At 37.4% G+C, this 22,359-nt stretch overlaps 2 protein-coding genes across 5 annotated transcripts; one reads left to right on the top strand and one right to left on the bottom strand.

Annotated features, from left to right (window-relative positions):
- The first annotated feature begins 9,313 nt into the window (after window positions 1-9,313).
- Window positions 9,314-14,291, top strand: LOC146392315 (uncharacterized). Its single transcript, XM_084945269.1, has 6 exons — window positions 9,314-9,868; window positions 10,929-11,246; window positions 11,440-11,697; window positions 11,782-11,988; window positions 12,116-12,232; window positions 12,649-14,291. The coding sequence occupies exons 2-6, from the start codon at window positions 11,009-11,011 to the stop codon at window positions 12,777-12,779; spliced, it is 951 nt and encodes a 316-aa protein (XP_084801395.1). The 5' UTR covers window positions 9,314-9,868; window positions 10,929-11,008; the 3' UTR covers window positions 12,780-14,291.
- A 1,986-nt stretch (window positions 14,292-16,277) lies between these two features.
- On the bottom strand, window positions 16,278-20,482 carry LOC146392314 (peroxidasin homolog). Of its 4 annotated transcripts, none has more exons than XM_084945141.1 (7): window positions 20,315-20,482; window positions 18,694-19,014; window positions 18,270-18,527; window positions 17,374-17,694; window positions 16,921-17,178; window positions 16,768-16,794; window positions 16,278-16,686 (listed from the first exon to the last, which is right to left on the bottom strand). In XM_084945141.1, exons 1-7 carry the CDS (start codon window positions 20,346-20,348, stop codon window positions 16,493-16,495), a joined length of 1,413 nt encoding a protein of 470 aa, XP_084801267.1. In that variant the 5' UTR covers window positions 20,349-20,482; the 3' UTR covers window positions 16,278-16,492. The 4 variants fall into 4 exon arrangements, with proteins under 4 accessions (XP_084801267.1, XP_084801266.1, XP_084801269.1 ...); XM_084945140.1 differs by lacking the exon at window positions 20,315-20,482 and adding an exon at window positions 19,705-19,922; XM_084945143.1 differs by lacking the exon at window positions 20,315-20,482 and having other exon boundaries at window positions 18,872-18,955.
- Between the last annotated feature and the right edge of the window lie 1,877 nt (window positions 20,483-22,359).

The following is a 22,359-nucleotide window of genomic DNA, read 5'->3' as shown; positions in this document are numbered from 1 at the left end:
ACAATCTGAAGGGAGGGGGGGTGAAAAAGTGACAACTGCTTTTGACATGGCCAACATCACCATGTGACCTACTTCTGTTTCTATTAACTTAGTGGGAAACTCCCAAACACACACTCACAAACCCACACACACACACACACACCCACACACACATGAATACAAAAATACTCCCCACTGGAAAGTAAGCATACATTTCAGCCTTGTCATCAAAAAGAGGGTGCATGAAGTTTCCCTTCCTGATTCACTGGATGTTGTAGCTTAAAGATATTTAGTATTCAGTAAAACGTCTAGTTTAAAAAAGTGCACATTTTTAAAAAATAATAATGGTAATGATAAATTCAGGTTTTGCTTCAGAGAAGGAAAAGCGTAAAAGCATGAGTTTTAGACCAGTGTCAAAAGTTTAGTCTACTTCACATTGCTGCAGGTGCTGTAGCACCCCCTGTTGCAAAAGGCAGACATCACAGCATCCCCCGCAAATGCAAAAACATAAAGGAAGAAAGACGTTTTTAATAATATTCTAGTTCTTTTTCTATGATTTGTGCGATCTAGTCATGATAAAGCAATGACAATACTAAGCATTATGGTCAACTAATGTAATATAACCTAGTCAGCACTAACATGAGCTACCAGCTAATTTTTAACCCTACAACTGTTTACAACTTGCATAGTTCCCATTTCTGTATAACTGTATATCTCAGATTTCTGTAAAGTTATTTATTTCATATTCTGTATAGTTTTTCATATTTATATCCTGTTCATAGCCTGTACATAGCTTGTACTCACTACAGCCTGTACATACCTATAGTTATAGTTATATTCACAACATACTTCATACCGTGTACATAATAACATACCATAATAGACCCATTTCTGTAATATACTTACATATCTATATTATTGCTAATATATATTGTAATATATCTATATCACTAAAGCACTTCTGGATGGATGCAAACTGCATTTCGTTGCCCTGTACCTGTGCATGTGCAATGACAATAAAGTTGAATTCTATTCTATTCTATTCTATTCAGCTGTTAACTATCACAGCTATCACAAGGTATCACAGTAGCATGGAAACAAATTTCTGATATCAAATTTTTTCATTTTATTTTCATTTTTGGTAACTACCATCTCATGACGAAAAAGCACAACGCCATCAGCAGATGTTCACAGAGGCTGTCTCTCTGTCTACTATTATCAGTGGCCTCATCTGAGTGACTAATTCTCCCACTTGAACACAGGGCACAGCAGAGGTTGTCACTCCCAAGATACATACCCCCCCCCCCAATTTGGAAGTCAGCCATAAATAGTCAAAAAAACAAAACAAAACAAAACAAAACATTGTTTTGCAAAACCATATAATATGTGTCAGGAAATGTTAGATATATGTATTTTCTGTTTTCCCTATTCTTCATTAGAAATTATAAATAGTGATCAAGGTCCTGTTTTAAAAGTATGACTCAATGCAGAGAGGTCTATTAACACATAGTGAGTGAGAAAGGTGACTGAAGAAATACTCAATGCATCATGGGAATCCGCCATCAGCCTACACCTATTGCAGGATATCTAAGGGAGAATTCCGTGACCTGGTCCAGCCCTAACTATATGCTTTAGCAACAAGGAAAGTTTGAAGCCTAATCTTAAAAGTAGAGATAGTGTCTGTCTCCCGAATCCAAACTGGAAGCTGGTTCCACAGAAGAGGGGCCTGAAAACTGAAGGCTCTGCCTCCCATTCTACTTTTAAATACTCTAGGAACAACAAGTAGGCCTGCAGTGCAAGAGCGAAGTGCTCTAATAGGGTGATATGGTACTACAAGGTCATTAAGATAAGATGGGGCCTGATTATTCAAGACCTTGTATGTGAGGAGCAGGATTTTGAATTCAATTCTGGATTTAACAGGAAGCCAATGCAGGAGAAATATGCTCTCCCTTTCTAGTCCCTGTCAGTACTCTTGCTGCAGCATTTTGGATTAACTGAAGGCTTTTCAGGGAGTTTTTAAGACATCCTGATAATAATGAATTAAAGTAGTCCAGCCTAGAAGTAATAAATGCACAAATTTGTTTTTCTGCATCACTCTGGGACAAGATGCTTTTAATTTTAGAGATGTTGCCAAATGGAAGAAAGCAGTCTTACATATTTGTTTAATATGTGCGTTGAAGGACATATCCTGGTGAAAAATGACTCCAAGGTTCCTCACAGTGTTACTGAAGGTCAAGGTAATGCCATCCAGAGTAAGAATCTGGTTGTTATATGAATTACATGCTTGCAGTCCTCCTGATCACTGTGTGACACCTAGTGTCATCTTTGAATAAGGCTATGGGACAGTAACAGAGTACATAGAAATAATCATTAAATATACACTGAAAAAATAAAATAAAAACAGAAAAAGTGACCAGGGTGTTCACTTTTTAGCTTATTTGCTATATGAACTACTGCAGTCCCTGCGGTTTTCAACCCTTTTCAATTGTTAACACCAGCCTTCCTAATCAGTTTATTCAGTCTATTGGTGTGAACAGCTCTGATGTTGCTCCCCTAGTAGACTAAAGCAAAGTACACTGAGATCACGACAACTGAGTGGAAGAAAATCTACCACATTTTGCTGCATACACTGAAGAATGCTAACTTTCTTAGACAATAGAGCCTGCTCCTTCTCTTCTTTTGTACAGCCTCTGTGTCAGCCGAGGTACCTGTACTCCACTTTGGAGCCTAATTGTATCTAAAGTTTTCAGAGAGAAGTTGTCTAACTTTGACAACAACAAATAGAAAACAATCACATTATTTTATTTTATTTTCTTTCCCATCACATATTTAAGTATTGTAAGCATTATTTTTATGTCCGGGAACACACGGACAGGCAGATGTGGTGGATAACAGAACTAAGGTACATGTGACAAAAACACTGGTGTCTGCTCTGGACTCACAACCAATGAATGAGAAAATAAAGAAGCACAAGCACATGTCCATTGCCCTGCTGTTTGCTAATGTGGGTGAATAAAGTGGCTATTAATACAGCTCTGACAGAGGATGTTGTTGCAGTGTGTTTCTGTGGTAGTTACTTTAAGGAAAAAATGATTAAAAATTGAACTCTGAGAGAAGAAACTGTGAAGTTCATTTTGTTTCAGCTAAGTGATGAATATTTTAGTTTCACTTCCTTTTTCATCTTTCCATGTACAGTCCATGTCCAACTTTTCAAAAAAAAAAATACCAATCAGTAGCCATTGTTGACTGTTGGATGTGTTTACATGCTATTAAATTAATTATTTTGATAGCTGCCAACAGTATCAAGAAGGTCTAAACACAGGAAAAATGGAAATTATGTTTGGATTGATGATAATGCTACTGGGAGTGTCTCATGGTGAGCTGTTCAGGGTTTTTTTTTCATGTAGCACTTTACTGATGCAAACATATTTTATATCAGCAACATGTTTTGAAATAATGACATTACTTAGGCAGTAAGTAAAGTTTGATATCTTAATTGAAGTTAAAAGACGCCAAAACAAACAAATATGTACAGTGTTTGTTTTAGACTGAACTGGAGAGGTAATTTACTATTATGAATAAGTTCAAGAACTTGATAGAAATTTAACATGGTTTTGAAAATCTATATGATTTAACTCACAAATATTTTTTACATACATACAAATTTTTACAAATATGTATTTTATTCTTTATACTTATTCTTCATTATAGACTATAAAGATTTACAGAGATTCTGATTTAAAATCGAAGCTCATCTGTGTGTGTTTCTCTCAGCTCCTGTGTCCTCTGTCCTGCTGGTCTCGGAGTGTCTGTCCCAGGGAGAGAGGAGGGTGTCCTGCTCCTCTGAGGGAGGGGACAGTCCTCAGTACAGCTGGACTCTGGATGGACGCACACTGACAGATGCTGAGCTCCTTTCTGGAAATAATGAGAGTAACATCATCACTCTGAAACAGCACGTCTCAGGACATCTGGTCTGCTCAGTCAGGAACAACGTCAGTAATGTCTCCAAAGAGGAGAGGATATCTACCTGTGGTGAGTAAGAACATTAGACATATAAGCTACTAATCACAACTTTAATTTTCATTTTCTGTTCCCCAATAGGCTTCATTTTCATTAACTGCACTTTAATTAATGGGACACAGATATCACGGTGATTGTATGAAGCCAACAACACTCTGTGTTGTCTGACTGAAGAAGTGTCAGTTAAAAACAGTATAACACCCTTTAATCAAACTGCCTGCAGCGATGGCACATGGCACAATAGTAAGTGAAAACTAACTCCAGTAAACTTTGTGGCGGAGGTGTGGTCCCGGGCTCGGCTGCAGGGGAGGAGTGGTGCAGTGAGCTCAACGGGGCGGTGCTGGAGAGGCAGGTGAGAACACAACTGATGCCGTTTAGTCTGATGACAGTTTTCCTTCCCCTTTTTAGTGAGACGGGAGAGGAGCGGAGGGGAAGCTGGGAACAGCTGAGACCGGAGCTGTCCAGACTGTGGACTGTCACAACAAACGAAAACTCAAAATCAACATGTCATCTGGCTATAAAGAACTGTGTGTGTGTGAAGTGCATTTCACACACTTTCTTCTTTCATACCATGAGAAGTAAGTGAAAACTCACAGCTCTGCCTAACATGTGATTTTTGTGTCTCTGAACAGATAAGTCCTTGCTTATGTGTGGTTTGAGAGCAGTTGTGGTCATTCTCTTGTTAGTTGGGATTTTTATCTACTTCGCTTGGAACAAAAAGAAAAATGAAAAAGCTGACGTCTCTGCTGTCCCACAAACAAGAAGAGATCCAGAGGACTCTGTTCTGATGATTGAAATGAGTTCTGCAACTTGCGCCAACACCGACAGACTTGACACACAGAAACAAAGGGAAACAAAAAGAGAGACAAGACTAGAGTAAAATCACATAATGAACACAGAAGTTAACTTTTGAACTCTTAATAATCTCATTATTACAAAATTTACCTTTTCTGGTAAAACATTAAATATTTGCTAAATTATGTTTGATCAATTTCATCTGTTTACAGAAATCCAAAAGAAGTGATAAAAGATTAGAAGCATCTTTACTGAATTCTCTTATTTCTTCAGGTGAATTTTTAAAGTGGACCATCTGAAAAATGTAACATCACCAAGCTGATTGAATGGACAGTACACAACAGAGGTGAAGAAGAGAGTTCAGGTAGGGTGGAGTGGGTGGAGACAAGTGTCAGGGAAGATTTGTGACACAAGAATACAAGATACCACCGGTTTACAAGATGCAAGTGAGACCTGCTTTGATTTATAGTTTGGAGATGGAGGCAAGAGTCAGAGCTTGAGGTAGCAAAGCTGAATATGTCAGGATTTTCATTGGAGTGACCTGGATGGACATAATCAGAAATAAGTATGTGGCAGCAAGAAGGAGGAGGAAACTGAAAAGGCAACAAAATGGTACTGACAACGCCACTTGGGGGTGGAGTTACACGCCAGGAAATACGACATTAACTAGTGCAAAGTTTCACCAGTTACAAAGGCACTCAGGCTCGTTACTGACGAGGCAGAGGCGTGACCAATCAATTTCAATAAGTTTATTAAACAAACTAACTGAAGATAATATGGAGCTGCACCAAAGAAAACAGAAAATTAGGTGACAGGACTTAGAACACCACAAGGCATTTAATTAAAACACTTTATTACCAGGCATTGCTTAAAAACAACAAGATTCACTGTCACTGTCTTGCTCTAGTAAAAATAGCAGCTCAACAAAATGACTAATCAATAGGGTTAAAGGCAGGCCACTTAGAGAAACAACCTACAGAGGGGCAGTGCTACCATGTGATGTCACACTGCAGCTTCAATGGTGCTTTTTACTCATATCCTGATGTTTACACTGGCATGCATAAGAGGGAACTTCACCAAACACGTCTAGGCTGCCAAACAAGCAGCTGTCTCTCTACTAAAACAAAAGAAATTAAAAATAACCTAAAAAACAAGTTCTAAAGAAACGAGGAACAACTCAGTGAACAATATGAAAGCAGAAGTTTCTCTCTCTCTCTCTCTTTCTCTCTCTCGCTCTCTATCACATTTTACAAGATGCTGTTATTAATAAAAACAATAATAAGAACGAAACCTCTGCTGTGCCCTGTGTTCATAGTCTACACTTAAATATAGAGGAGCAGAATATAACAAGAAGAATAATGGACTGGCTGTTCTTGGTAAAAGATGCATGTGTACCTTTGGTTTTGTATGGTGACCGTTTCTCTTGTTTCATTTCCTTCTACATACAATGACAATCTGTTCTTTTATGGTGAAACACAACACTTAACCTCTATTTATGATAACATTTCAAAACCACTGAGTAACACAGGCATCATAAATGTCTGTGAATGTGTTTCAAGGTTTGATGAAATCTGTTATTAAGATGTATTAAATTAAACATGTCTGGCTTTATTATACACTCTGTTTTATGCCATCCCCGTTAAACTTGCTTCCGCGTGCAAATAAACATATTTTAGTTGTCAGTGTAATTTAGCTGTAAATATTACAACTGTCAATGAAACAGCATTATTAGTTGGACAATAAAATTACATGATTAGTTTGGGGCTGTTAAATTTAATTTAAATTAAACTTTTCTCTTTTCTTTCTCTGCAGTTAAATTTTGGTCACATCCTGTCTGGTCTGAGTTCATACATACTTATCTGAAGCTGATCAGTATTGACAAGCAATGAAATTTATTGGCAACTGCTGTCAGTAGTTAACACAAAAAAATTCTGAAGTAGCCACATCCTGCTTGGTTTAAATTTATATGTTTTGATCTAAAGGTTTCTCACCAACAGGAAACCTGGTCAGTGTAGGTTGGGCCTGTTTGCATCACAGTAAAGCAGAAGAGCTGCCTGCAGAGTCGACAGATGCTGAATAGAGAAAAAACATGCAAGCTGTGTTTGTACTGTTTGTGATGCTATTAGGAGTCTCTTATGGTGAGCTGTGTTTACTTATTCAAAGCATGCAGCTGCTGTGGTAATAAGTACAGCCACTGAAAGATTTTGATGTCGTCTTTAGTGTTACAGTGAGTTCTGCAGCTTACAGGTTGGTTGCATTGTGTTGATGCCACTGGGAGTATCTGAGGATGAGCTGTTCTGCTTTTTCATTTCATGCGGCACTTTATTGATACATACTTATCCCCAGACCTGGTGTCACTTGACCTTTGTTCATGGATCTAAAAAGTATATTTACAGTCAAATTATCTTGTTTTTATTCCAAACAAATGCTTAATATTTTAGATAACACATTTTTATATTACAAAGGTTATGACTGTAATTTTAACTCGTCTATCTTTTAGCGAAAGTGGAATCAGATCATCACTTCAAATAAAGTCATCTGACCAGTGGCACCTGTTTGTACGAAATTGTATTTGAGCACTGGTTTTTTATAATATACTAGTTTTTAAAATAACAACTACAATATGAATAAAATGTAAAACAAACAATACTGATCATTTCAATTGGTAAAATTATCTCAAACTTTGGGCCTCTTTAAAGTATAAAAAGGGATCAGATACACATTTTGTCACAGCCCGTATAATTTAATGTTATTCCACAGTTAAGATGGGGGAAAATAATTATTTTTATATTAATAAATGTCAAATATTAGCTACAATACTTTTTGCTAATGATTATTTACCACTAGAGTGCACATTTATGAAAAAAGAAATACTGTGATTTAAATCCTTCAGCAGTAGTTTTGAATCTGGATTAGTGTTTATAAGTATTTATTGCAAAAGTAATCAGAGATTTTGAAGTTTTGTTCAATTAAACTTTAAATGATATGAATGTTAAATGACCCCATGGCACCATTTAAGATTCAACTAAAGCAATACTTAATTCTAACAGTACATTCTGTAATTTGTATAAATTCTTCTGTGATCAGCATTTTTAAATATAACAATAACCAGTGCATTCAGAGTGTTCAAACCATTGTTGCTCAACATGCCGAACTATCTGTTTGAAAGCGTCCTACTTTCATGTTGTACTCTTTTTAGAAATGAAACATGTGCTATCATTAATTTTGTGTCTATTTTTTCATCTAAACATATTTCTGAAATGTATCATTTCATTTTAAGTCTGGAACTTTTATTTCTTAGGAATTTAAATTGTTACTCTCATATATGAAATCTCTTTTTCATGAAGGTTAAAGGAGGAAGAAAAACTAATGTCAATTCATTTTCCTACTCTCAGCATGTGAGATGTTATTTACCACTTCACTAAAACCTAAAGCCAACGTTTTCATGATTTCTCCTTTCAGGCTGAGCACTAACAGTCTGTTAACTGCAGTCTGTTAACATCAATAACATCACAGATTTGCTTATTTGAGAGAAAAGATTTGAAAGCTGCCGATTGAGTCAACATAGACTGAACAGTTGACATGGAAGCTGCAGTTGGACTGTTGCTGATGTTAGGAGTAGCTCATGGTGAGCAACCAATTTTTTTTTCATGCGAGGTTTCAAAAATACTTATTTCATACTTAATTTCAGTACAATCAGGATTAGGTCTGAAAAAAAGTTACTTCTTAGTTTTGTCATGCTCCTTCATTCTGATGTTGCCGTCTCCTATCTGGATTTTAGGATTGCTTCATGTATCACAACCGCAGATCAGTGGTTATGTCTGAGTGGTTAATGGTTGGCTGTCTGTCTGTGTGGAACTCAAAGTTCCACATGACCTTAGTTAGCACTGTTGTTCTCAACCACCTTCAGTGGGGCCTCCTATCGGGATTTGGGGATCATATGCAGCACAAATGTTCTTGTAGTTGGTTGTGCAAGTCAGTGTACGCTGTCCCAGCCCTGTTACTGTATGCTGCTCTGTCTCTGAGCCCTATTAGATGTGACTCCTTCCTCTAAAATCTAGTGCTTAGGCCCTGTTCTTTTCCTTCCCTCTATCTCTCGATGATATATCTGCAGGTCAGTAATACATGATGGTCCCACTTCCTGGTCCTTATCACTGTCTGTCTTCAGTTGTTTTGGAGCAGCTCACCTCAGGGAGCCACTTTTATTTCAACAGCAGCTTCCATATCTGTTCACAGAGCCTTAGACCTTTGAGTGGAAACCTCCATCCATTGTGAAGAGTTTTCATGTCTCCCCTTGTGGCCAATTTATTATTCCAGCTTGGTATCTGATGACGAGAAGACATACATATTGATGGCTCACATTTTTTTAAGCACATCTCATACTTTCTGGAGGTATTCGACTGCGGCTGACTTTAGTGTGTCTTTATCATGTAGCTCTCGTTAGCCTGTTGGATACCCAAGCACTTCTTCTGTGTGTCCTGTATGTCCACTATCATGCCTTGTGGCCAGTGTTGGGGAGTAACGGAATACATGTACCGCCGTTACGTATTTAAAATACAAAATATGAGTAACTGTATTCCGTTACAGTTACCGTTTAAAAAGGTGGTATTCAGAATACAGTTACTCTGTTGAAATAAATGGATTACACTGCGGTACTTTCCTGTTTCATTTTGTCGCGGGTCAGGACTGTTTGGGTTTTGTTTGACAGCTACGTTCTGTTGTTCCAGGCGGCAGCGTTACGGTTGCCATGGTTACAGGGCGACGCTCTCTCTCTCTGCGACTGTGTGTTTCCTGGGTGAGAGAGCGCCTTTTCGTTGTTGTTGTGCTAAGCTAACAGGCAGAATGCTACAAGCATAGCTCTAAAGAATGTAGCATCATGGGCAGTGTAGTCCGTGCTGTAGTCCGTGTTGCAGGGAGAATGGACTGCCATACACGTTATGGGTCTGTGAGCGCGAGGAGGGAGAAAAAGGGGAGTGGAAAGGTACGAGTTGTCATCGAGGAAAAACGGGAGCTGGAAGCATGTAAATATAATAATAACCACTTCAGCCAAGAAGAGTGCCTGACGAGCCCAGTTGTAAGTAAGCTATTAAGACTCGACTGTACACTGTGTTCGTGTTTTCCTCCGAAAACAATAAGTTCCGTTGGAGCAGTCTTTCAACGCCTCTCTCTGTCTCTCGCAAGAAAAGTTGACCCACACAACAAAGTAAAGCTATTTTTCGGCTACGAGCCGACAGGGACCCCGCCGTATTAGTCAGAGGTCCCTTTACTACAGTTCGGAGTCGCGGACCTTCAGTAATAGTAATAAATCACACAGCAATAGTACATTCACGTTGTTGTAAAAAGCATGATAATATATTAAGTAATCCAAAGTATTCAGAATACGTTACTGTCATTGAGTAACGTAACGGAATACGTTACAGAATACATTTTGGGGCATGTATTCTGTATTCTGTAATGGAATACATTTTAAAAGTAACCTTCCCAACACTGCTTGTGGCAACTCCACCCCATCAGTCTCTCTTTACAACCTTTTTGCCATATTTATAAAGAATGACTTCCTAGTGTCCTCACTGTAGATCCTGGTGAGGTGGATCAGTGAGTCAGTGTTTCAGTCACTCCTGGCATACAGTATAATGTCATCGATGGACAGGACGTGGCTGATGGTCACTCCACTCTGATCTTTGTGATGTGGACAGTGCATCAAGTGTGGGATATTCCACATTTGATGGTGACTTTTGTGATTGCCTTTGAGTTGGCCTACAATATTGTCCCTCCTGGGTTCTTGTAAATGTCATTAGTGCAATATTAGCCTTGTATAAAACCAAGCACACATAAATCCAGAAGCATTGAGTTGTAAGCATTCTCAGGTTGGTCTGCTTGGTCTTATAGTTCTGGTGTACGGGTCTATTAACCATGACTTTGTGCTTTGATCTCCTTTTGTTACCACTTCTGATATCCTCTCTGAAACATTGCTTACATTTGTTAAATAGTGTTCAGTAAAGAGGAGACAAGAAAGCAGGGCACACAGCAAAAGCCCTCTGGCTAGAACTCAGGCCACTACATCAGGCATGTGGACATCTGTTCATCTACTGAGCAAAACTAACAACTATGACAACTTTATTTTTGTTTTGCAGGTGTGGAAACTTACTGTGATGGCAGACGGGATGGAGCTCAGTGTTATGGAGCTTTGGGAGGAAGTGTAGACTTCCAGCTGATGGACAACACTTCAGAAATTAATAGATACCAATTATTAAAGAGTTCATTAAAAATATTAGATGTGAGAAATAATACGGTTATTTCTAATACCATAAGAGAGCGAGCTCATTTTCCCAGTAATGGAACATTTAGGATCAATAATCTGAACAGGACAGACAGTGGTAATTATAGCCTTCAAACCTTTCATTCAGATGGAAAATCATCAGGCGAGTGGATTTTACAGCTGTTTATTGAAGGTAAATGTTGGGAAATTAAGCCATTAATAGATGTAAATAAAATATTGTTGTGGTAATCTATACAATAATCTATACAATATATCTCATTACATTTCCCTGTATTCTATGCTTTCCCTATTCTTTATTAGAGGCTCTAAAGAATTAGGGAGATTCTGATTTAAAATCTAAACTCATCTGTGTGTGTTTCTCTCAGCTCCTGTGTCCTCTGTCCTGCTGGTCTCTGAGTGTCTGTCCCAGGGAGAGAGGAGGGTGTCCTGCTCCTCTGAGGGAGGGGACAGTCCTCAGTACAGCTGGACTCTGGATGGACGCACACTGACAGATGCTGAGCTCCTTTCTGGAAATAATGAGACTAACAACATCACTCTGAAACAGCACGTCTCAGGACGTCTTGTCTGCTCAGTCAGGAACAACGTCAGTAATGTCTCCAAAGAGGAGAGAATATCTCCCTGTGGTGAGTGAGAACATTGTAAAAATCACAAATATGATCATTTTGGTCACTCAGTCTTTCATTAATTATACGTTTTTTTGCTCTCAGGCTTCATTTTCATTAACTGCACTTCAGCCAATGGGACACAGATATCACAGTGGGTGTATGAAGCCAATAACACCCTGTGTATTAAACCAACAACAGTCCCCAAACAAACTGCTACGTCTAAGGAGACCGCCATAGTGTCAAATAAAAACCCCACTAAGATCAAACCCTTCAATCAAACTGTCAGCAGTGATAACCCATGGTACATTAGTAAGTGAAAATAACTTTGCTACAGTAGACTGACTAATGCCAGTTTCTCATTATTTCTTTGTTTGTCTTCATAAAAACTCAGACTTGCTGACTTGTTTTTGTCTTATTCTGTCCTTTTTTCAAACAGCCTATTTACCACTGATCGGTGGTGTTCTCTCAGCACTGCTCATTTTGTTAGTTGTGGGTGTAGCAGGTGCCTGTGAACACATCATAAAGCAAAAAACCAAACCTACAGAACAAAGAGGTACCAAACTTTCCATTTCCCCACTCCACTTTGATTAATTAAACATATATAATTATTTTTTTTTAAAAATTAATAAACCTTTTTGCTGTCTTGCCAAGAGTTTAATCATACCGCTGTCATATGTCAGTCAAATTTGTTGGTATGGCTAATCAGCTAGCTTTAACACAACAACTAAAAACATGGGGAAACACCTCAAAAAACGGCAACCCTAGAGTTCACCAATGAAACATTTTTAATTAGTTTTAAAGTGCACCAGTTAGAATCACACACACTGACTTCAATCTTTGTGCTAAAACTAATCAACTGTTCCAGCAGCAGACATGAGAGTGAAAGTTCTTCTTTAAGTCAAACCATTGCTGTACTAATACACTGACTGTAACATTAAGTTCGTGCCACCTCTTCCTACTAATTTGCAGCTGAAGAAGATGACCAGGAAGTAACCTATGCTCATGTCATTATCACGAAATGTCAGAGGAAGGATGCTGAGCAAAGAGCAGAGGCGGAGGTGGAGTATGGCCAAATCAAGTTTTCAAGCAACAGGACATGATTTAAGTGGTTGGAGCTTTTACACCGACTGCACCACTGACGGCAGACCGAAGGAGGAGGTGACATCAAGATGCCAAAAGGTTGTTGCTTCATGTAAGTCTGTCGCTGAAACACAGTTAATGTTTCAGCTAACAGCACATAAATATGAATAAATTAATTAATGACTGAATTCTATTCAGACACTTTAGCTTCCTGTGACACCTTCATGGGCTACTTTGTCCCTACTTTAATAATAACAACAACAGCAACAACAACAACAACAACAACAACAATAATATTATTAATAATCTTTAGATTTATATCTGGGGATCAGCCCCCTCTTCTGTAAGAAATGCATGTGTCTTAATAAATCTGGATAAATGTGAAGCAAGCATTGTATATAATAATATTGGAAGAGAAGAGAGAAAAAAATCCTAATGACATTGTTCTGGTGGACTAATGCGGAAAGCCTTCATTTGTTTTTCCTCTTCTGTTCTCAGCCACTCTTTGAGATCAGTGTAGATATGTGTACTTGTTTAGTTTAAAAGCTTTCAGATTTTAATGTGCTGAAAAAAAACAGTTTAAACAAAAACACATCTTTTTGCAAATGATGTGGAAAAAAGTCTGTGGTGAGATTTAATAAAACTGTATTTTACTGTGAAAATGTACTGTTTTAAAAAAAACTGCTAACAAAACATTTCATCACAGTCCTGATAACCTAATTAATAACATATTTATTTCATTAGTAAAATTATATATTTGCTAAATTATGTTGGTTTAATATAATCTTTTTATACAAACCTGCATAATCTGATCTTTCTCCTCTTCTGATACTGATATTTGATAACGTCCCTGCCGCCAGTTTACTGCCAAGAAAGAAGTGGTTACAAATTCTGTCTAACAAACACCATTTTAACCTTACCACTGTGCTTGACACTCGTGTCCAGGTGTCCCTGTTGCTTGACAGTCAGGTTTTTAAATGGTCATATTTGACTTTAACGTTTGAATCCAGATTTTAAATATCCTGTCATGTGCATAGGAACATGGTTATTTCTATAGGTGACTGACTTCTCTCTGTATGTTGTTCTCTCATTATTATGACTGAAACAGTTTCTGAATGTGTGGTGTCAGTTACTTTATAAAAGAAGGCGAGATATAAAATACACATTTTATATTTTGATGTACACTTGTATTACTATACTTTGAACTGTGCTTTTGCCTTAATGTTTTTTTCTTATGTGTATTGTATATATGTGGCTTTTTTTTTTTTTTTTAGGAGAATGGAACCTGTTTTGAGCGAGATTTCTTTTTGAGTAACACAAGTAGCACTTATTTGTACCTGTTGTTATGCCAATCAATCTGCATGTTTTTATTTTTACAAGTAGCTGAGACTCCTGTTTAAGTATGTACAACAAAGAAATCAAATATTGCAGCAATTTTCACATTAGTTGTTTAAAATAGTAATTCTGAGTAGTCTTTTCAAAGTGAAGAGATGTGACTTATAATAGCCATGTACTCACTTACAGTATTTATCTTTGCAAACAATATAAAAACTTTTTAAAGCAATATCTTTGTGTGTCTTTTCTTAGTGAGGTTAACAATGCAGGATTCATAGTGTAGATTTTGTTAAATGTTAGTTAAAAAAAAGCAAAATATCTCTGTTAGCTTAGTCTTTAATTTCAAACCAGTAAAAACTTATTTTAAGTTTGTCTAATATGATTCTACTTTCCGACAGGCCCAATGATGCCATGATTACCAGCATTATTGATGCAAAAGCCTTTGGTGACCACTAAGAAGCAAAATACAATAAAAGCAAGAAAGGTGTAACTGAGCAATGATAAAGTCCAGACCTTTCCCACTAGAGGGCGACATTGTGTAAAAAAATACTGAAAATTGTCATGCTGCTATTCCCACAATAGGAGAAAGGGGGTGATTTGTACCCCTTGTTTCTAGGGAACCATAGAAGAAATCAGTCATGTGACTGCACATTTTTAAAGAGTCAGCCATTTTACTAATCCTGCAAATAAGAGAACCTCATTGCATGAGAATTAAGAATATTTAAGTTCAAAAACTTGTTTTTGCCTTTTAAAGTAAAATTTCTGAGATCAAGGTTTTTTGATTGTTTTGTCTAATCAGTTACATACAGGTTTAAAAACATTTCGCAGATGTTTTAGTGCTTTGTTAAGCTACACTGCGAGTCTATACACCTAACATGATGTTAGCTCAAAACTGCCGGATGATGCTTCTTTTTTTTTTTTTTTTCAAAACGGTGTGGTTGAGTTGCTTTGTGCCCAACTTATGAATGTTTTAATATATTATTTCATTAATTGTTTTTGTGTGTTTGTTTACAGTTTTTCACAGTGACATTCTTAATTTCAAACCCAAAATAGAAATAGACCATCATGCCATGGAGTTATAATAGGGAAGACAGGCAGGGCTTCCACTCCTTTACAGGACATGGACAGAGTGAATGAGGTGGAGAAGGGGAAGTCCATTCATCAGGTGGCGAGGAAGATGAACATATTCACGATGACATTAAAACAATATGTGGAGAAGAAAAAGATAGATGGAAGAGAAATAAGGCTATAAAAGGATATAAAAGATCTGGACTTGTCAATCAAGTCTTATGGAGAGAGAGCTGGCAGAAGTTCATGGTATTTGAATATGCACAAAGAAATGACAATTTGATCCAGCTGGCAGGGATATCAGAGGCAGGTTGGGTTAAGTGTCCATTTAAGGAAAAGTATATAGGGAACAATAATTATTTCCCCAGGAAATGCTCATTATCAGTTATCAAAATGCAGATAGTTCACAACGAGGTAAAGTTGGGTACTTATTTAGAGCGTATAGCTTGACATATGTAAATTGAAAAGTATTTGTGATTGTCATAGTGAAGTTTGCAGGCAAAATCAAATCCTACAACTACATGGATTGGTTGATGGTGCTGACTGACACTGGTGCAAAGTTTTTAAGGTGAAGTAGTAATAGGTCTGTGAATGGAAAGCCCATCTTCACTTTTAAAGAAAATTTTGACGGAGTCATCCCTCGAGAAGATGTGCATAAAAAAACAACTACCCACACCACAAAAACTTGGTGGTACATCCAGAAGGGAGCAGTGGGTAGCTTCAACAAGTTCCTTTGGCCCTTGGCCATTTTTAAGAAAACTGGCTTTGGATGTGCTTGTGTGGCTTGTATAAAATTGGCCTTTGATATTGTAAAATAACTTTAAATAAACCTCAGATAAGTCGTTTTGTGTTAAATTTGTCTAGCTTTTATATAGCATTACAGTTTCTGAGATCAAAATATACTGTTTTACTTTAATAATCAATGGCTCAATTTATCCCAAGGTATTCTCTCCAAAGGCGCAACTAACCCTGCATCGGGGTCAAGTTGTGCCACAAGAGCACTTTTTTTCAGAAAGCTATATTTCTTAAATACTATATTTCGGATCCAAAGTGATTGTTCCCAGGGATGTGCAACATCCTGAAATACATGTAATTAAAAAAACTGACACATGAAGTAAACTTAATTCAAGACTTTATTGTTTAAGAATTGTAAAGATTTTGTATTTAAAAAATGTAAAACCCAGAAACCACAGAGCTTCTAATCATAATTCAATATGAGCTGTCTGTGAAACATAATTCGTGGGGAATAAAAAGAGCAGAAGAATTTCTCTCTAAATGCTATTTTCATGCTTGTGAACCAAAGACAAATAACAGCAAGTAAAAGGTGAAACTAGGTGTTGGTGTAAGTTGCAGAACTCATTTCAACCATCAGAAGAGAGTCCTCTGGATCTCCTCTTGTTTGTGGGACAGCAGAGACTTCAGCTTTGGCATGTTTCTTTTTTTTCCAAGTGAAGTAGATGGAAATCCCAATTAGCAAGAGAATGACCACAACTGCTCGCAAACCACATATAAGCAAGGACTTATCTGTTCAGAGACACCAAAATCACATATTAGGCAGAGCTGGGTCTGCTGTTGGTTCAGTGCACATTGTTTTCATGTACCTACCCTGATGTCTGTATCCCACTGACAGAGCTGCAGTTAAAAAAAAAAAAAAAAAATGAAGCATAGTATGATCCAACAAACAAACAGTTCAAGACATAATGACCATAAAAATTTAATTTGTGCTTATTAACTTTTATTCATAAGGTTCTCACTCACCACAGGTAGACAGCCTGTGTTCTATGAAAACATTACTGACGTTGTTCCTGACTGAGCAGACCAGATGTCCTGAGGCGTGCTGTTTCAGAGTGATGATGTTAGTCTCATTATTTACAGAAAGGATCTCAGCATCTGTCAGTGTGCGTCCATCCAGAGTCCAGCTGTACTGAGGACTGTCCCCTCCCTCAGAGGAGCAGGACACCTTCCTCTCTCCCTGGGACAGACACTCAGGGACCAGCAGGACAGAGGACACAGGAGCTGAGAAAAACACACAGATGAGTTTAGATTTCAAATCGACACTGCAGAATTAAATCAATCATTCTTTATAGTCTTCAGTGAAAAATATGTATAAACCATAAAATACATGTATGGAAAGATATGGATTACTTCAACAATATTAAAGTTATATTCATATCTATTAATGGCTTCATTTCACAACAAGGAAAACATTACCTTGAACAAACAATTGTAGAGTCCGCTCGTCTGATGCTTTTCCATCTGAATCAAAGCTTTTAAGGCTATAATTACCGCTGTCTGTCCTGCTCAGATAATTGAGCCTAAGTGTTCCATTACTGGGAAAAAACAGAAATTTATGTTCTATGATATTAGAAAGAATCTTTTTCTTTCTCACATCTAGTATTTTTAATGAATTCTTTAAGAAATGGTATCGAGGTATTTTTGCGGTGCCGTCCATCAGCTTTATCTCCACACTTCCTCCCAAAGCTCCATAACACTGAGCTCCATCCTGTCTGCCATCACAGTAAGTTTCCACACCTGCAACGACACAAAAAAGGGAAACAAAAGCAAAATTATTTGAATGGACTGGCAGCACTAACAAATGTTTACCTGACACAGAAATGGTGTTATTTCAGCTACTGTTTGTCTGTGTTTTTGTGAAGATGCCTTTATTATTGCACACATGAGTAGCATGGACCTCTGAATATTTCACTGTTTGGGTAGACATATGGTGCCACAATAAATCAATAAAATCATAGATGGTATTGTAACTGCCATTTAACTTTTTTTTAATTTTTGTTACTTTGTTAGTCACTGAAAATGTATTTTTTTAAACACACACACACACACATACACACACAGTCAGAACACTTTCTGTTCTTTACAACACCTTTAAAAATTGGCTTCAATGTTCCAGTTAAAATGAAATTCCATTGTGAAATATGTGTATGAATTAGAGAGACAGACAACAAGAATCATATGAAAATGTTTATCTAGAACATAACTGGTGCTTTTGTGGCTACTGAATGTCGTTAAGTAAAGATGCGTTAAAGAAGGCACAGACAACTGGGGTCCAGGTAATGGTAATAAAAATTCCCAGTGTTCTTACTCACCACAGGGAGATATCTCCTGTTCTTTGAAGGCATCACTGACGTTGTTCCTGACTGAGCAGACCAGATGTCCTGAGGCGTGCTGTTTCAGAGTGATGATGTTACTCTCATTATTTCCAGAAAGGATCTCAGCATCTGTCAGTGTGCGTCCATCCAGAGTCCAGCTGTACTGAGGACTGTCCCCTCCCTCAGAGGAGCAGGACACCCTCATCCCTCCCTGGGACAGACACTCAGAGACCAGCAGGACAGAGGACACAGGAGCTGAGAGAAACACACACAGATGAGTTTAGATTTTAAATCAGAATCTCTGTCATTCTTGTTGGTCTTTAATGGGGAACAAGCATAAATCATACAATACATGTATCTGAATTTTCTGTTTCATATCTATTAATGGCTTTACTGTATTTCTAAACAAGGAAAACATTACCTTGAACAAACAAGTGTAGAGTCTGCTCGTCTGATGCTTTTCCATCTGAATTAAATGTTATAAGGCTATAATTACCGCTGTCTGTCCTGCTCAGATAATTGAGCCTAAATGTTCTATTACTGGGAAAAAAGAGAGACCTATTTTGTAATACATTAGAAAGAATCGTTTTCTTTCTCACATCTAGTATTTTTAATGAATTCTTTAACAGTTGGTATCGAGGTATTTTTGAGGTGCTGTTCATCAGCTGGATGTCCACAGTTCCTCCCAAAGCTCCATAACACTGAACTCCATCCTGTCTGCCATCACAGTGAGTTTCCACACCTGCAAACACACAAAAAAGGAAACGAAAAGCAAAATTATTACAATGGACTGGCAGCACTGACAAATGTTTACTGAAAACAGAAATGGTGTTTTTGTGGCTGCTGCCTGTCTGCATTTTTGTGAAGACACATTTATTGATGCAGGCATGTCTGTGACTGAAACATAGTTAGGGTTCAAGCCTTGGAGAAAAGTAAATTACTGTGTGAAGAACTGAGAGGAAGAGAGAGAACCATTACATTAATGATATTAGAAGAGGTTTTTGAAACTGACAACTTAAATTCCCAAGAAATTCACGTTTCCATATTAGGTAGTGTAAGATAAATTGTGACGTCCTATTAAAATTGTTAAAAAATAAAATAAAATAAAATAAAATTATGAACTGCATGACAATATTTTAATTGGCACTGTAGCCCTAAAAACATGGGGTCCAATAGCCGTGTCTCAGCTTAAGAAAATCCAACATAGTTGTTATGTTTCCTGAAAGTGCTGTTCACATGAAGTGATGTCAGAGTTTCCTATTATAAATAAGTGTTAATAAAGAAAAAATAATTAAATGAAATTAACTAAAAAGAAAGAAAATGAACATGCTCTATATTAAAACAGTCCTAAACTGCAGATGTATTCAACAGTTCCTGAATTTATTTTAAAAGAAATACAAGAAAAACAATTCCTCGACTGTTTTCAGCTCACCATGAGACAAACCCAGCAACATCACTATCAATCCAAGCACAGCTTCCATGTCTTCTTGCTGTTCAGAGTATGTTCATACAGTTTGCAGCATAAATAACAGAAATGACTGATACTACACATCAGTCGGTGTTCACAAACTGTATGTGGAAAGGTGATAAAGGAAGTAAAACCAAGAGCAGAGACAAAATAACATCAGCTTCTTCTTTCCCACGTTTTTTTCAGTGTGCAGATTTTTTTTTGTTTTTAATTTATTTTACAAACACAGGAATGCAGAAATATTAAGCCATATATGTATACACTTACAGTCTCATTTAAAGGCTTTTCTTTATTTTCACACATATGGAATTAAGCAGTAAACAAAAAGTGAACTAACTCAAAGCATGTTTTAGATTCTTGAAAATAGACACATGTGGAAAGGTGATATAGGAAGCAAAAGCAAGGGCAGAGACAAAATAACCTCAGCTTCTTCTTTCCCACGTTAATTTTTTAAATTCTACAATTAAAATACTAATAAAAATACTTCATAATGAGTTACATTTGTTGCTTTGAATTTGCTGCAACGTCTTTTTTTTCCTCAAACATTTTAAAATTTGTCTGTGTGGAAACTTACTGGCAGCTGACCCCCAGAACATTCCTTTGACCATGCTCCTCGTCAAGGTCAGCCACCCAAAGTGTCTCCTAAATCCCCTGATCTCTCCCAGCCTTCATGTCGCTTACTCTTTTGCTCCCCTCTTGTTTGAATGTCTTGTTTCTATCTGTCTTTGCTCCCTCCACCCAACCAAGGCAGCATGAACTGTGTTGGACTTGTTGACCATCCCTTGAGGCAGGGTTCAGTCATAATGGTTGGGCCCTGCTTTTGACTGTTATTTAATTATGTTTCTTTGGATTATGTTTAACTGTTTTAAGTTTTGGTTCTTGAAGTCCTAGGCATTATTCTGTTCCTTGTGTTTCATCTGTTGCTTTATATGTTATTTTATCATTTTAGTTTTTTATTATGGGTGATTTTTTTGAATTGGTTCTTGGATTAATTCTTGTAGAGTCTGTTATTACTTACAATTTCTTGTATAAAGTTGTTCCATGTAGAATGAATGTATCTATCTGTCTGTCTGTCTGTCTAGTTTTGATTTGTATTTGTTGAAATTGCTGGTTTTCTTTATTCATTTTGTGTTTTCTTTCTGTGAAGTTCACCTGTGTTCAGTGTGTCAGCTTTGGTTTTGATTCACTTCTTGTTTTATTTCTTTGGTCATCTTCTGTGTCTCATGTCTAGTTTTACTTCTTCTGTCTCTTGATTATTTTCAGCTGTGCCATAGTTTCTCTTCCGTGTCATCTTCCCCCATTACTTTTTTGTATTTATACCCTCTGTCTTCAATTAATTCCTGCTATTATCTGCTCTTTTTTTCCCTGCATGTTTTTTCCTGGACTTTCTGGGATCCTATTCCTATCCTATTCCTCTTTTGCCTCCACAAATCATACAAAATTGTTTTTTTTTCCTATTGGGAAATTAAGCCTTTAGTAGATCTACAATTTATGCTATAATCTCCATATTACACCATATTATAGCTATTTCTATAAATAAATAAATTATAATAAATCTGTTGATGCAGAAGGCTTCAAAAAAAGGACAGATATGGCCTTGGCCATCAGGGAAGACAGGAGGCAGTACAGATTGAGACTGGAGGGATACTACAACAACTCAGATTCCTGATGCATGTGACAGGGCTTGCAACACATCACTGATTTCCAACAGAGTAGCAGCAGGGTCACAGTCTGCTGCAACGCCCTACCAGATGAGCTGAGTGAGTTCTACGCTCACTTCGACACCCTCAACACCAACCAACACAGAGGGATTCTACCAGTAGAGGCATCACAGAGCTCCTCACTAGTGATGGGAATTCCGGCTCTTTTTAGAAAACCGGCTCTTTCGGTTCGGCTCACTAAAAAGAGCCGGCTCTTTTGGCTCCCAACCGGCTCTTCAGGTTGTTTTGCTGGTCTAATTAATTTATTATCAAAAACCATATAAAATTATGCACAAAAGGAATTACTAATGTGAAAAAAATTGTGGTGTTATTTATATACTTTTATATATAAATATATACGGGGGGCCCTAGAAACAAAACACGTACAAACTCCAAAACACATTGCTAGCATTAACTGAACTTCCAAAACAGAGCTACCTAGATCAATTAAATTACACAGCATATGTCTTTTGTTTGTGTATTTATACACAAACACTCATTTGTGTATATATATATATGTAACCAACACATCACTACTCCTCACTAACTGTGACTTTGACTGAAGTATGCAAGGTTCTGATGAGGACTAACCCCCAGAAAGCAGCTGGCCCTGCTTTGGGGGTCTGCTCTTCAGAGCTGACTGAGGTGTTTACAGACATTTTTAATGTGTCCCTCAAATTCCAATGTACCCACATCAGTGAGGGTCTCAACTGGACCCATAACACACGGCAGATCATCAAGAAGGCTCAACAATGAGTCTTCTTACTAAGGAAGCTAAGAAAATTTGGATTACCCTCCGAACTGCTCAGCAACTTTTACAGATGAACGGTGGAGAGTATCCTGACAAACTCCATCATAGTGTGGTACAGGAATAGCACCATTAAGGACAGGAATGCTCACCAGTGTGTCAATAAAATGG

The sequence above is a fragment of the Perissodus microlepis genome, chromosome 2, assembly GCF_051167445.1.
Source record: "Perissodus microlepis isolate ML-2025 ecotype Zambia chromosome 2, ASM5116744v1, whole genome shotgun sequence".
NCBI classification, from domain to species: domain Eukaryota; kingdom Metazoa; phylum Chordata; class Actinopteri; order Cichliformes; family Cichlidae; genus Perissodus; species Perissodus microlepis.
Note: the sequence above shows the minus strand (reverse complement) of the source record. Positions and strands in the feature narration are given on the sequence as shown.